At 43.1% G+C, this 15367-nt stretch overlaps 1 protein-coding gene across 1 annotated transcript in view; it reads left to right on the forward strand.

The window, feature by feature from the left end:
- The window catches only part of oprk1 (opioid receptor, kappa 1), a 32791-nt gene extending 26721 nt beyond the window's left edge, over window positions 1-6070 (forward strand). Inside the window, exon 4 of the mRNA XM_080194927.1 lies at window positions 5544-6070. Within this exon, the coding sequence (XP_080051053.1) occupies window positions 5544-6070 (527 nt within the window). The remainder of the gene's footprint in view (window positions 1-5543) is intronic.
- The last annotated feature ends 9297 nt before the right edge of the window (window positions 6071-15367 follow it).

The raw sequence follows: 15367 nt of genomic DNA on the forward strand, positions 1-15367 counted from the left end.
TCTCCAGCCTTTCATTGAGAAGATTGACAGTGAGTTCACCAGGCTCACTGTTTTGCACTACAGTATCAAAGAGAGAGATTTAACAGTTAGTTTCTACCTCCTATGGGCCACTCTTTGCACGTCTCATCTGAAGCTGCTCCTCAAAGCCCAGTGGTTCATGTTCTGGCCACAACATTAATGTCCAGTCCCTCATTCACCTGCTGGTTGGGCAACACCCCTCACCACCCTTGCCATGTATCACATGACCAAGTGGCCACAGCTTTGGCCATTATGCTGCATCCTGAGTTCTCATTCAGGAAGAAATCCCACAACACCAGCTTAAAGTTCAACAAGTTTATTTGTAGCAAAAGCCGCAAGCTTTCGGAACAGGCTGCCCCTTCATCAGGTGGCCAGGAGTTAACAAATAAACTTGTTGGACTTTAAGCTGGTGTTGTGGGATTTCTTTCTGTTTTAGCCCAGTCCAATGCCGGCATCTCCATATCATGACTTCTCATTCAGACACAGCCGTTGTCCAAAGCTTCACTTTAAGGCTTTGCACTCAACCTGATCTATAGAACATAGAACATAGAACACTACAGCGCAGAACAGGCCCTTGGGCCCACGATATTGCGCCGACCAGTTAAAAAACAATGACCCACTAACCTAAACCAATCCCTTTTCGTCCATAAACCTATCCACGGATCTCTTAAACGCCCCCAATCTATGGGGAGTTCTTATCAATACTCATTGCAGCACACAGCCGAACATTAGGAATATTTGCCTTGGGCAGTATACCATTGCCAATTCTCTAAGGAAGTATATTTGCATTCCCAGTCAGCCAATGGTGCTAGCATACCACTGCAGTTAATGATTTTAGAAGTGAGTGCTCTGAGGGTTAACTGCTGAGCAGCAATTAGCGACACTCACACACACAAGTGGCGCTTAAGCGGGCATAATTGTGTGAGTAATTAGACTCCAGGCATGTCAACTGAGTTACAGCTGAATGGTCTCATTGCAATGTGGCAATGATCACTTGCATCCTCCCTCCAGAAGCAACCCCCGCCCCCCCCCCCCCCCCCCACCGCCCCCCTCTACACCTTCCTCCAGCTTTGAAAAGAACTGTCAGTCCATGATGACGACCCACACACCCACTGTACAGCGCTAGGCTTCCTTGCCCTCTGTGAGGCCTTCCAGGATGCCCATAGCCCAGGAACAGAAGACAACAGAAATGGTGCTTTTTACACTTGATCCTCTCTTCCCCAGTTTCCCCTGAGTCAAACCCCACTCGAAAGACCCCCCCCCCCACCGAGTCAAACCCCCACTCAACACCCCTGGCTCCCCCCCCCACCGAATCACACCTCCTCCCCCCTGCCCCCGACCACACCCCCGTCTGCCCAGATTAACCTGTTTTCCCCTGAGGTAACCCTGTCTTCCCTCCTCAAACCCCAGCCGGTATTCTACAATGTCCGCTCGGGTGAGGCTCATAAAATCTTGCCTGAGGCCAACGTGGAATTCCATTCTGCGAGCCTACCTGATCCAATTCCAGGGTGGACGTAGCAGTAAATTTCCATTTCCCGTTTCCACTGACTCAACTCTATCTCTTCTGAGTCAACCGCTGGTCTTACCAACTAGTATTCTCCCCAGTAGTCTGGGGTCTACCTCCAGCTTTCCCAGTTAGGTCCCCAGCACCTTGAGGTTTTCCTCCTGGCACCGTGGAGCTTCCCCCGATCCCTCCCAAGTCTTCCCCATAGTCTCCCTGACTAGGCCCCGATATCTTTGCAGTGTTATCCTACCAGTCCCATTACCCTCTGACTGGGGCTCTTCTCGTCTCACTCCAGTGTTACATGAGTTTCTCTCAAGCCAAAAGCTAGTTGCTCTGAGTCAAAGGTTCATCACCTTTGGGTCAGGGCCTTAATACGCGGAGCTCCTCCACATATACTGAACTTTCCTTGGAGAGTTGGTCACCAGGTTTACGTATTTTGAAGCTAGCCATAAGTTGCACTGTTCTGAAATCACGCTGCTGTGGATGGATTATTTGACACACAATTCCGGTGTATGAACCCAACAATGAAATACTAATGTATTATTAAGGGATTCTTAACATGAAACTGTAGGAAACACTTCTCGTCACTGAGCAGGGGAGGGGAAGATCATGGAACCTTTCATACCAACATAAACCGCCACTTTGGCCTTCTCGCAATATTTTCCGTTCCCGTCGGTGGACCTAATGGGAACGGAAAATCCCGGCCAATGGTTTCAGTCTTTCCAATATTTGAGTGGAAGAAAATTCTACTCATCCAGTTCTGGATACCAGAAAAGCAGTGAGAAGAAATTCAAGACACTGATAGGTGGAGTGATGTGTGGTGAGTAAGTCTGTGCGCCTTCAGTGTATGCGTGAGATCGATCATTGTTTTTCAGTGATGTTATTGAGGGATAGATGGGAAATGGGGCTTCTCTTGGAATGCTCACTTGCTTAGTAATAGATTCAGTTAACATCTCAGAATATCCTCCATGTCAGAAATTCCACTTGGCATTATCCGGCACTTAACTAAATCAAAAATAAAATTAAAACTTGCCTAATTGTTTGACAATCTATTACAAGCTGAGCACTTGCTCACTTTGGAAATGATTAACAGGCGCCCACTTGCTGCAGTTTTATGTCTTTATTCCCATAAAACCACGCAGCACTGATGGTTATTATACAAAATCCTTTTTGTCTTATGGTGTTCAGCATTGGTTTTGTTTTGTCCATTAAGACTTAATTCATTAAGAAATTGCAGCATGCAGAATCATTAATTTCCAACCAAAGCTATAACAATCCTAAACTCAACTCACAGGAGAGAGTGTAAAATATGTAGGTACAATTGACTTAAACCTGAGTGTTAAATCTAGCTTTGGCTGATTTGGTTTTAAAAGTGTTGGAGCCTTCCTACTCATGTTAATCTATAGCACTGTAAGCAGTAGATTTTATAAGTAGCACGAGTTTAGAAATTTTGCTGTCTGATGCTGCTGTATAAACATTAAAAGGATTAATTTTACAAAGTTGCATTCCCCTCCCCTTGCCCACCAGCATTGCATCTCGCCACATGATGGCACAGTACTTAGCACTGCTGCTTCACAACACCAGGGACTCGGGTTCAATTCTGGTCTCGTGTCACCATCTGTGAGGAGTTTGCATATTCTCCCTGTATCTGTGTGGGTTTCCGCCGGATGCTCCAGTTTCCTCTCACAGTCCAAACATGTGTGGGTTAGGTAAATTGGCCATGCTAAATTGTCCCTTTGTGCCAGGGGCCTGATAGGGTAAATATGTGGGTTACAGGGACAGAGTTTGTTGTCAGGGCAGGTTTGATGGGTCAAGTGGCCTCTTTCTGCACCGTAGGAATTCTATGGTTCTATGATTGTGAGAATTTGGTCACCTTTAATTGATGCTCCAAAATAACTTCTTAAAGGATATATTTCTCTGGCCTTGCTAATTTTGATGAAAATGAAGAGTATAATCCAAAGTTGAAACAGTGCTTTATGCTCAACTTATTTTTTGATTCGTGAACAGAGGAAGACAAATTCAATTGCTGGCAGATGTAAACAGGAAGATGGGAACTGATTTAATAATTGGAGAGGTACACAGCGAAACAAAAACTATTTTTACTCCTTGTGAAAATATAAAACCAGCGAGTCACTCTTGAAATGAGGCTAACAACGGGATTATAAACAGCTAGAATTGGCCACCTGTGACTTTACAGGCATTAACCTTTATGGATAAGAGTATTCCAGCGTTCTCATGGCAACAGGAACTGAAACACAATATTTTGAAATTGACTTGTTGATAAACCATTGAGAAGTCACGCAATTTCCATATATGCAATTTATTTATCAATGTCAATCATACTTTTGAAAGGAATGAAGTTGGAAAAAGACACTAAACCAGTTTTCACTTTGACCATATTTTATAATGTGTGATCCACTGTTTCTTGAGGTAATCTTCTAAGTGCATCCTCTTTACATCTGCTTACCAAGATGTGCTAAAGCTGATCTCCTGCTAAATAACCTACATGCTAATTGGTGCTTAAATCATTTTTATTTGGTTCTAAATTGCAACAAATGAATCTTGTCATGAAGAGCTGAAGGCCAAGCAGAAATTCTCTATTAATTATTTGCATATAAGCAATTATCAAGCCTGACTTATGGAACCAGGCCTCTACATCGTACCCATTAAGCATGCTTCGGTACATTTCATTTAATTGAAGTTTTCCAATATAATTCACAATAATATGTGAAGATGCTGTTGAAATTTATTTACAGTCCTCTTACAAAATCTGGCCTGTTTCTCTATTAATATTCAGGTTTGTTGATTAGGACAAAGTTAGTTGGGCATTCAGTTACACAGATGCAGCTCGTAACTTCGGAATTCCCAGTTTAAGTAGTTAAATTTTACTGAAAATATTCTTAAACAAATGCTGCGATGAGATTTGACTCAGAAGCAGTACAGTGAGGAAAATGTGTAATTCCATTGAAAGGTCTTTGGATTTCTGTACTTTTAAGAATGTTTGAAAAGCACTTTTGAGAGTTTGTATCTATTGTAAAAGGAACAATTGCAATTTTCTTGAATAATAAGAAATAAGAGTAAATAAATCATAAGAAATAGGAAATAGCCATGTGACCTAGTGGCCCTTGACCAAGCAGGAAACAGGACCAGCTGGATGGAAGATAAGAAAGAAGTCATGTGGTTGACACACACACTTGAGAGTTATAAGCAGAGCAACTAGAGGGTGAAGATGATCAATACATAGATATATCCACAAGAAAGCAGACAGAAACAAAAGAAGAACACAGACAATTATTATGGGGGAATGATGCAAATCATTCTCAGGACAAGTTTTTATTTTTGTTAGAAAAGAACTAATTGGAAGTACTTTGTGAGCTGGCCAAAAATATCTAAAATCTATAAGGCTGTGTGAATAGTTCAGAGACATTAAAGAGTTGGACGTTTTCCCAGAACTGGCCATGTCCTGAACCAGGTGTTGGTTGACTGAAATAGAACCCTGGAAAGCTACATACTCAGGATGATTGTAACCAGAGGGAGAGAGGGTTTGTAGCAGTGTGCCTGGCTGATGATAAATATACCCGTAAAACCTAAAGATGAAGACTGTTGTCAATTGACCTACCCTTTGTGAATAAAGAACAGCATATTGTAGAACTCTGTAGCTCTATGTAGTGCCACGCTTCTGTGGGGGGTAATGTAAGTGCTTGTACCAGATGTATCCTTGTTCTATCAACTATTTAAAGTGAAATTTATCTTTTTATTTGAAGTATTAATTGGCTGTTAATTCATGTGCAATTTGCATTTGATCTGATTCATGTTAACATAAATACTACAAAAAGTGAAATCTTGGTTATTTCTTCAATTGGGAGTTATTCAGTAAATGTAATTGTTTTAATTTATGGTTTCCTCCCGGGGAACGTAGCAACACAGTTAAGATGATACCAATCTTAGTTAACAAAGTTTAGCTGTAATAGTTTTGACTGTATATGTCATCATAATATCTGTTATTTTTCTTATTCAACAGGTATCGTCGAGTGTGAGTTGCAGTTCCCACATCCCTACTGGTACTGGGATACCGTACTGAAAGTCTGTGTTTTTGTCTTTGCCTTTATTGTACCAGTCCTCATCATCTCTGTCTGCTACAGCTTGATGATTTTGCGTTTGAAGAGTGTAAGACTGCTGTCTGGTTCCAGAGAGAAAGACAGAAACCTCCGTCGGATCACACGGATGGTCCTCATTGTTGTAGCAGTTTTCATCATTTGCTGGACTCCTATTCACATTTTTGTATTGGTCAAAACTTTGGTAAATGTGCCAGAAACGGCAGCGGTATCTGCCTGTTATTATTTTTCAGTGGCTCTCGGATATACCAACAGCAGCCTTAACCCCATTCTCTATGCTTTTCTAGATGAAAATTTCAAAAGGTGCTTCAAAGATTTTTGCTGTTCCTCAGGGCTGAAGCTGGAATTACAGACCAGCAGCAGAGTAAGAAATATCACACACAATCCCACTTTGTTTTGCAATAATGTAGGGAATGCAAACCGGCAAGTATGACTAGCAGTGGAAATGTCATCTTTCTCACCACAAGCGAGAGATGACTTTCAGGATTCAGGTCTGACTCAAATTACTTCTGCAGTTTAATCTTTGTTTTGCTGATTAAGAAAATGAGGTCTGTTTAGCATTATAATAAATACAATGCTTTTGTCTGCCTGTGCTCATCAATAAGAGATCAAATAATCAGTATGCATGGAAAAAGAGTTTCATATTAATATTCTTCAGCACAAAATAGCAGATGTTTAGCATCTAAGCTGGATAATTGGCATTGATCCTAAAACAATGCTGCACTTATGTTCCCATTTCATTGGGAAATAGAGCATGTCAAATTAGCTTGGCAAGCATATGACAGAGACATTTTGGAGTCTTTGCTCCCATTGTATATTAGCAACAAGCAACTGACATGTTGCGATGCGAAACAATTTCAAATCTTAAGCGAGAATCTTATTTCGGATTAAAAGAAGCCATCTATAGTCAGTCATGTACAAAAATATGTCTGTCATATAATGTATTGTTATATGACGATTTATTCATGTTGAAGTGTAAAACACATAGAACATTTCTGGTATCTAAAGCACCCACAAATTGAATATATTGTGCCCAAAGGCAATCTGTGGAATGTCATCGTTGAAAAATAGATATTTTCATAAACCACAAGCAAAAAGCAAAAAGCAAAAAGCTTTTGCTTGTAACAGTGAAAATGCATTCTATGTTCTACGATCAATAGTCTTTGATCGTCAGCCACAGTTTGGGCGTAGCAATGCATTAATGAACATATGGCTGGAAGATAGTGTGAATGTAAATGACTGCGTTCCATAGCTGAGATTCAGGTGTCAAAGTGAGCTTTGGCAAAAAGCAACCAAGCCTGGATCAACAAATGAAAAGCCCTTATTTTGTAAAATAACATGCAACAGAAATGGCTAAATTTTGTATCAGAGAACTTACGAGGTCCAATTTTACAAATGTGCACTTGTGGCCAGGAACTTCACTGATGTGCTAGAAAGGTAATCACAACTTTCTGTCTATTATGTAAAATATCTCACATTGAAACATGGGCCTTCATTAGTTTTTGAACTCCATATGTCTTGAGAGGTGACTGTACATTTAAAAAAAATCTTCAAGCATTTTCAAGCATTTTCTCTTTGCTATTAATATATTGTAATGTGTTCATATGTTAAAATATTTCTCACCTGATTGAAGCAAAATAATCTTCTTGGGGTAAATGTGTGACTGACTGTGTTCTAGCTTTCCTTGCAGTGCTTAGAATTGTGGATGTGCTTCATTTAGAGCTGTTAGATTACTTTTTCTCTGGTGTTACAAACCATTTGTTATTTTGATGGAAGTAAATATTTGCAGGTACTTTGACATCCATGTAAAAATTTGTGTTGTCCTTATTTAGAGTATATTTGTGAAATCATTATTAAATAAAAATGAAAGTTCTAAGTAATTGTAGCTTTTCCTTGGAATATGTATTTTTGATTCTTATTTTGGAATAGCATGACAGCATAGCGAACTGCACAGAATGCTAATTTTATCAGACAGGATAGAAAGCCAGAGGTTTATAAACAATCAGAATCTCATGCTCTTCAAGGAATTTCATTCTGAAAAGCTTTACTTGAGGGCCTGTTAGCTTAGTTGGCTGGATAGCTGGATAATGATGCAGAATGATGCCAATAGCATGGGTTCAATTCCCACACTGGTTGAGGTTATTCATGAAAGTCTGTGTTCTCAACCTTGCTCTTCATCTGACGTGTGGTGGTCCTCAGGTTGAATCACCATCAGTGAGCTCCCCCCCTCAAAGGGGAGAGCAGTCTATGGTGACTTTATCTTCTTAAAAATTAAAGTTGAACATTTCTCATACAAATTCTTTGTAGCCAATCACAGTACTGAGGATCACAAAAGGCAAATAGAATGATGAGTTCTTAGCAAAAAAAGGCAGAGTGTTGGTTCTGGCAAGAAAAACCATGGTTCAGAGAAAAAGGTCGGTTTTCTCTCCAGATCTTAAAGTAAGGTTTATTTGTTAGTGTCACAAGTAAGCTTACATTAACATTGCAGTGAAGTTACTGTGAAAATTCCCCAATTGCCACACTCTGGTGGGTACACTGATAGAGAACTTAGCATAGTCAGTGCACCTAACCAGCATGTTTTTCATCTGTTGGAGGAAACCGGAGCACCTGGAGGAAACCCATACAGACTCAGGGAGAACATGCAAACTCCACATAGACAGTGTCCCAAGCCAGGAATCGAACCCAGATCCCTGTGAGGCAGCAGTGCTAACCACTGTGCCATTGTGCCCTCATACCTCACTCTGCCACAAAAAACAGTTGGGCAAGTTTCATGTCATCGCACGTGGTCTCAAAATGCTGGCAACGCCTGGCTGCACTGAGATCATGGTACCATGTTTAAAGGATCAGGCCAAAAAATAATCACACCCCCACCCCACCACAGAGGTCTCAGTGGCTTCCATCCACTGCGACCTCCAACCCCTGCCCCGCTTGATCAGAGACGATATTCACCCATGGCGATCAGAGCTGGCATTTGCCCCTGATGATCAGAGCCACCATTCACTCACCTGCTCCACACATTCAGTGCTGACAAACACCCCCAACATAGGACCCCTTCTCCTTGATTCCACTCCCCCCGCACCCTACACAGTCAATGCTGGCACCCACCACCACAACCCATTCCCCCGCAAATGGCCATTGCCAGCACCCCCAGTGCCCACCACTCCTCCCACCACCCACAAGTTAATGAATTCCCGTTCCACCCAGATTGTCAGTGCGAGGTTGGTATTGCCAGGTTGGCACTGCCAAGTTAGCATGGGAATGGTGCCAACCAGTGCCAGGGGCATTGCAGGCCACTGCCTGGCTATAAATCCCTATCCCGAGGCCAAGCTCACCTTGCATCTCCGGGGAAATCCTCACATCAGCATCATGTCTCAGTGAACCTATTGTAAACCTCAGGTTCAATATGCAGCAAGGGAGGGTGGATCTTTAATTATATGTATGTTTAAGAAGAGTAGCAAGAATAATCCAACTAATTACAGGCTGATGAACCTTACATCAGTGGTAAAGAAATTATTGGAGAGGATTCTTCGAGACACGATTTACTCCCACTTAGAAGTAAGTGGATATATTAACGAGAGGCAACATGGTTTTGTGAAGGGAGATCGTGCCTCACTGACTTGATCGAGTTTTTTGAGGAGGTGACGAAGATGATTGATGAGGGTAGGGCAGTGGATGTTGTCTACTTGGACTTCAGTAAGGCCTTTGACAAGGCCTCTCATGGTAGACTAGTGCAGAAGGTGAAGCTGCATCGGATCAGAGGTGAGCTGCAAGATGGATACAGAACTGGCTCGGTCATAGAAAAAGTAAAAAGTCTGACAACACCAGGTTTTAGTCCAACCTATTTATTTGATAATAGACTCGCAAGCTTTCGGGTTAGCCCCTTCGTCAGGTGAATGGAGAGTTCTGGCCTCAGACAGAGCATATAAAGCACAGACAGTTTAGAGATTACTGATTAGAATGCGAATCCTTACACCTAACCTGCTGTTCAAGACCTGAAGTGGCTGATAATGTGAGTGGAAGGAGCACTGATCACAGTTTAAAGAGATGTGTATTGTCTCCAGACAGTACAGTAAGTGAGGTTTTGCAAACCCAGGCAAGTCACGGGGGTTACAGATAGTGCGACATGAACCCAAGATCCCTGTTGAGACCGTCCTCATGTGTGCGGAACTTGGCTATCAGTCTCTGTTCAGCGACTCTGCGCTGTCGTGTGTCGTGAAGGCCGCCTTGGAGAATGCTTACCCGAAGGTCAGAGGCTGAATGCCCGTGACCGCTGAAGTGTTCGCCAACAGGAAGGGAACAGTCTTGCCTGGTGACTGTCGAGCGATGTTCATTCATCCGTTGTCGTAGCGTCTGCATGGTCTCCCCAATGTACCATGCTTCGGGACATCCTTTCTTGCAACGTATCAGGTAGACAATGTCCCGAAGCATGGTACATTGGGGAGACCATGCAGACGCTACGACAACGGGTGAATGAACATCGCTCGACAGTCACCAGGCAAGACTGTTCCCTTCCTGTTGGCGAACACTTCAGTGGTCACGGGCATTCAGCCTCTGACCTTCGGGTAAGCATTCTCCAAGGCGGCCTTCACGACACACGACAGCGCAGAGTCGCTGAACAGAGACTGATAGCCAAGTTCCGCACACATGAGGACGGTCTCAACAGGGATCTTGGGCTCATGTCGCACTATCTGTAACCCCCGTGACTTGCCTGGGTTTGCAAAACCTCACTTACTGTACTGTCTGGAGACAATACACATCTCTTCAAACTGTGATCAGTGCTCCTTCCACTCACATTATCAGCCACTTCAGGTCTTGAACAGCAGGTTAGGTGTAAGGATTCGCATTCTAATCAGTAATCTCTAAACTGTCTGTGCTTTATATGCTCTGTCTGAGGCCAGAACTCTCCATTCACCTGACAAAGGGGCTAACCCCGAAAGCTTGTGAGTATATTATCAAATAAATAGGTTGGACTAAAACCTGGTGTTGTCAGACTTTTTACTGTGTTTACGCCAGTCCAACGCTGGCATACCCACATCATCGGTCATAGAAGACAGAGGATAGCAGTGAAAGGGTGCATTTCTGAATGGAGGGCTGTGACAAGTGGTCTTCCTCAGGGATTCGTGCTGGGACCTTTGTTGTTTGTAATATATAAATGATTTGGATGAAAATGTAACTGATTTGATTAGTGAGTCTGCGGACAACACAAAGGTTGGTGGATTTGCAGATAGCGATGAGGACAATCAGAGGGTAAGCAGGATATAGGTCAGTTGGAGACTTGGGCGGAGAAATGGCAGATGGACTTTAATCCGGACAAATGTGAGGTAATGCAATTTGGAAGGTCTAATACAGATGGGAAATATGCAGTAAATGGCAGAACCCTTAAGAGTATTGATAGGCAAAGGGATCTGGGTGTACAGTACACAGGTCACTGAAAGTGGCAATGCAGGTGGAGAAGATAGTCAAGAAGGCATACGGCATGCTTACTTTCATTGGCCGGGGCATTTTTAAAAATTGACAAGTCATGTTGCAGCTTTATAGAATTTTAGTTAGGCAGCACTTGGAATATAGTGTTCAATTCTAGTCGCCACACTACCAGAAGGATGTGGAGGCTTTGGAGAGGGTACAGAAAACATTTACCAGGACTTTGCCTGGTACGGAAGGCATTAGCTATGAGGAGAGGTTGGAGAAACTTGGTTTGTTCTCACTGGGACGATGGAGGTTGAGGGGCGACCTGATAGACTTGTGTAAGATTATGAGGGGTATGGACAGAGTGGATAATCAGAAGCTTTTTTCCAGGGTGGAAGAGTCAATTACTAGGCGGCATATGTTTAAGGTGCGGGAGGCAAGGTTTAAAGGAGATGTACGAGGCACATGTTTTATACAGAGGCTGATGGATGCCTGGAACTCGCTGCCGGGGGAAGTAGTGGAAGCGATAGTGATTTTTAAGGGGCATCTTGACAAATACGTGAATAGGATGGGAATGGAGGGATATGGTCCCCAGAAGGGTAGGGGGTTTTAGTTCAGTCAGGCAGCATGGTCGATGCAGGCTCAGAGAGCTGAAGGTCCTGTTCCTCTGCTGTAATTTTCTTTGTTCTTTGTTTTTTGTATGGTGATGTCGATGTACTTAAATCAGATTCATGGCCGTTTTTGGCATGAACCTCACTACACTGCTGGTGATGGGAAGCAAAATCAAAGGTCACAATCTCATAGGCAAGATTTGTGACTTCTGGATCTTGAGCCCCCGCCATTCCTGCTGATGGCGAGCACAGGCTCAAGATCGCCCCCAGAATGTTTCTTTTATTGCTTAGTGAATTATCAACACCCACTCATACAAATGGAACAATACAAAGTCCTCTTCTTCATTCTCCATGCTTTCAGTTCTATCACCACGGAAACTAATAGGGTGGAACTTTTCATATTTTTTTCAAAGGCTCCAATAAGAAAACTGGTGAGGATCCTGCCAAGGTGTGCAGGTTTGCCGGGTTGGCCATGCCAAATTATCCAAAAGTATGTAGGATCACTGGATTAGCCATGGTAAGTGCATGGGCTTACAGGGATAGGGCAGGGGCGGAGGGTCTTTTGATGAGTTGGTGCAGACTCAATGGGCCAAATGGCCTCCTTCTGCACTGTGGAGATCCTATTTTAAAGTTGACAGTGGGAAAATGCACTGAATATTGAGCCTTTTTAACAACATTTTTTTCTGACATGATTCATGTCACATTTGCCCCAGGAAATGTTACTTTCTGTAATTAGAAGGGTGCATCTTTTAAATGTCTCTCATTGAGGTGATCTTATTGAAACCTACAAAATACTTAAAGGAATGGACATGGTAGATGCAGGTAAGATGCTTCCCTTGGGGAGTATCAAACCAAGGCGCACAATTTCAAATTAAGGGGGATGTCATTAAGGACTAAGATGAGGAGAAATTTCTTTACAAAGGAGGTCGTGACTCTTTGGAATTCTCTACTGCTGAAGGCCGTGGGAACTCAGTTGTTGAGTATGTGTCAGGTAAAAATTGAAAGATTTCTGATTAACAGTAATGTAGAGGGTTATGGAGATAATGAGAGTAAAAGGCTTTGAAGTGTCTGATTGACCATAATTGCATTGGATGATAGAGCAGGCTTGATGGACAGAATGGTGTATTCTTATTCCTATGTTCCTAGATCAGAGAGGCCTCCAATTTAATCCTAAACTGCTGATTTGTGCAAAACTAGCTATTTTCAGCTCTGATGAAAGGTCATCCAGACTCAAAACATTGGCTCTATTGTCTCTCCACAGAGGCTGCCAGACCTGTTGAGCTTTTCCAGCATTTTCTGTTTTGTGTTTCAGATTCCTGCATCCTCAGTAATTTGCATTTATTCCCAGCTGGGATTGGGCTGATGAAGTATCCTCAGTGATGATGGGGAGGTTTGCTGAGAAGTCAGTTAAAATCTCTGTTCCTAATTTATGTTTAATGATGTGTGCGAGAAATAGACCTGTATAACCATCAGGAGAGAATAAGTTCAAGGTTAACTATGATCTGACACTCATTTTGAATACAAAGAACAAAGAACAACACAGCACAGGAAACAGGCCCTTCGGCCCAACGAGCCCACGTTGCCATTTTAACATTGTGAGTTCCCTCTTCCACCCATGACTCTTGTCTATGCTTATGGCACTCCACATTGGAAACCAGACTGAGGGGAGACTAATTTAGGGACAATTTGTTACACGAATCAGCCTAAGAGCACATCTTTGGGGTGAGGGAGGAAACTGGAGCACCCAGAGAAAACCCACACAAGCACAGGGAGAATGTGCAAACTCCCACAGACACTGGCCCAAATTCATGTATCTGCACAGCAAACAGTGATAGTCACTGAGCTGTCGTGTTGCCCATCAGCTGGTCCAGTTTAAGCGTACACTAACGACATGAAGCACTAGGCTACTCTCGAAACACCCAAGAGCAGCCCTCGCATGACCCACCGTGTGTACGCCCCCTGTTGGACAACAAGGCAGACCGAAGCACCTGTGGATTAAAAGAGAAAAACATCAATAACATGCACATCTTATGCAAACATTCAAGGGAAGCCCCAGAAGCTTAAAAGTAAAACAAGTGAGCCAGAAAATATGTTGGAAGGTCCATAGGTATCAGTTGATTCCCAGGAACGTCCCAAGGCTCTTGATCCTTATTTAAAACCTATATCCTATATCCCTCCATCTCTATTTCGCTCATGTGCCTATCTAAGTATCCCTTAAACAACTCCAGCGTGCCTGCCTCCACCACCTTACTTGGCAGTGCATTCCATACCCCCACAACCCTCTGTGTGAAAAACCTCCCTCTAATATCTGAATTATACCTTGCCCCCTTACTCTGAGCCCATGGCCCCTCGTAATATTTGTTTCCAATCTAGGAAAAAGCTTACCACGTTTACTCTATCTATACCCTTCATAATCTTATACACCTTCATTAGATCTCCCCTCATTCTCCGTCTTTCTAAGGAAAACAGCTCCAATTTGCTCAATCTTTCCTCATAACCCAGTCCTTCCATACTAGGCAACATCCTGGTAAACCTCCTCTGCACTCTCTCCAGTCCTTCCAGTAGTAAGGCGACCAGAGCTGGACGCAGTACTCCAAATGCAGTCTAACCAACGTTCTATACAACTGCAACATTAGACGCCAGCTCTTGTACTCTATACCCCTTCCTATAAAGGCTAGCATACCATAAGCTTTCTTCGCAACCTTCTCCACTTGTACTGCCACCTTCAAAGACTTGTGCACTTGCAACCCCAGGTCCCTCTGCATTTCTATACTCTTTATAGGTCTACCCTTTATCATATAACTCCCCCCTACATTATTTCTTCCAAAATGCATCACCTCACATTTATCAGGATTAAACTCCATCTGCCATTTATCTGCCCATTATACCAGCCTATCTATATCCTGCTGTATTGCCTGACACTGCTCCTCACTGTCCGCAAGTCCAGCCATCTTCGTGTCGTCTGCAAGCTTGCTGATCACACCACGTACTCCGTCTTCCAAGTCATTTATGTATATACAAATAGAAGAGGTCCCAGTACTGAGTCCTGCGGCACACCACTAGTGACAAACCTCCAGCTAGAAAAAGACCCTTCCACCACTACTCTCTGTCTCCTATTACCAAGCCAGTTATCAATCCATCTAGATACCTGTCCTTGTATTCCACGAGCCTTAACCTTTTCAACCAACCTACCATGAGGGACTTTGTCAAACGCCTTACTAAAATCCATATAGACGACATCAATAGCCAATCCTTCATCAACCATTTTTGTCACCTCCTCAAAAAATTCTACTATATTCGTAAGGCACGATCTCCCCTTAACAAAGCCATGCTGCGTATCCCTAATCAGATCGCAACGCTCTAAATGCGTATACATCCTATCCCTAAGAATCCTCCCCAACAACTTCCCCACCACTGACGTCAAACTCACCGGCCTATAATTACCAGGGTTATCCCTACTACCCTTTTTAAACAACAGTACCACGTTTGCTATCCTCCAGTCCTCTGGGACCTCACCTGTGTCCAAAGAAAGACAAAGATTTACGTCAGAGGCCCAGCAAGTTCATCTCTCGCCTCCCTAAGCAGCCTAGGATAAATGCCATCGGGCCCCAGAGATTTATCAATTTTAATGCTACCTAAGAACCCTAACACTTCCTCCCTCGTAATGGATATTTCCTTCAACTGGTCTACATCTCCCTCCAAGGCAGTACCGG

Source organism: Carcharhinus amblyrhynchos, chromosome 8 (assembly GCF_965287045.1).
Source record: "Carcharhinus amblyrhynchos chromosome 8, sCarAmb.v2.hapA, whole genome shotgun sequence".
Taxonomy (NCBI): Eukaryota; Metazoa; Chordata; class Chondrichthyes; order Carcharhiniformes; family Carcharhinidae; genus Carcharhinus; species Carcharhinus amblyrhynchos.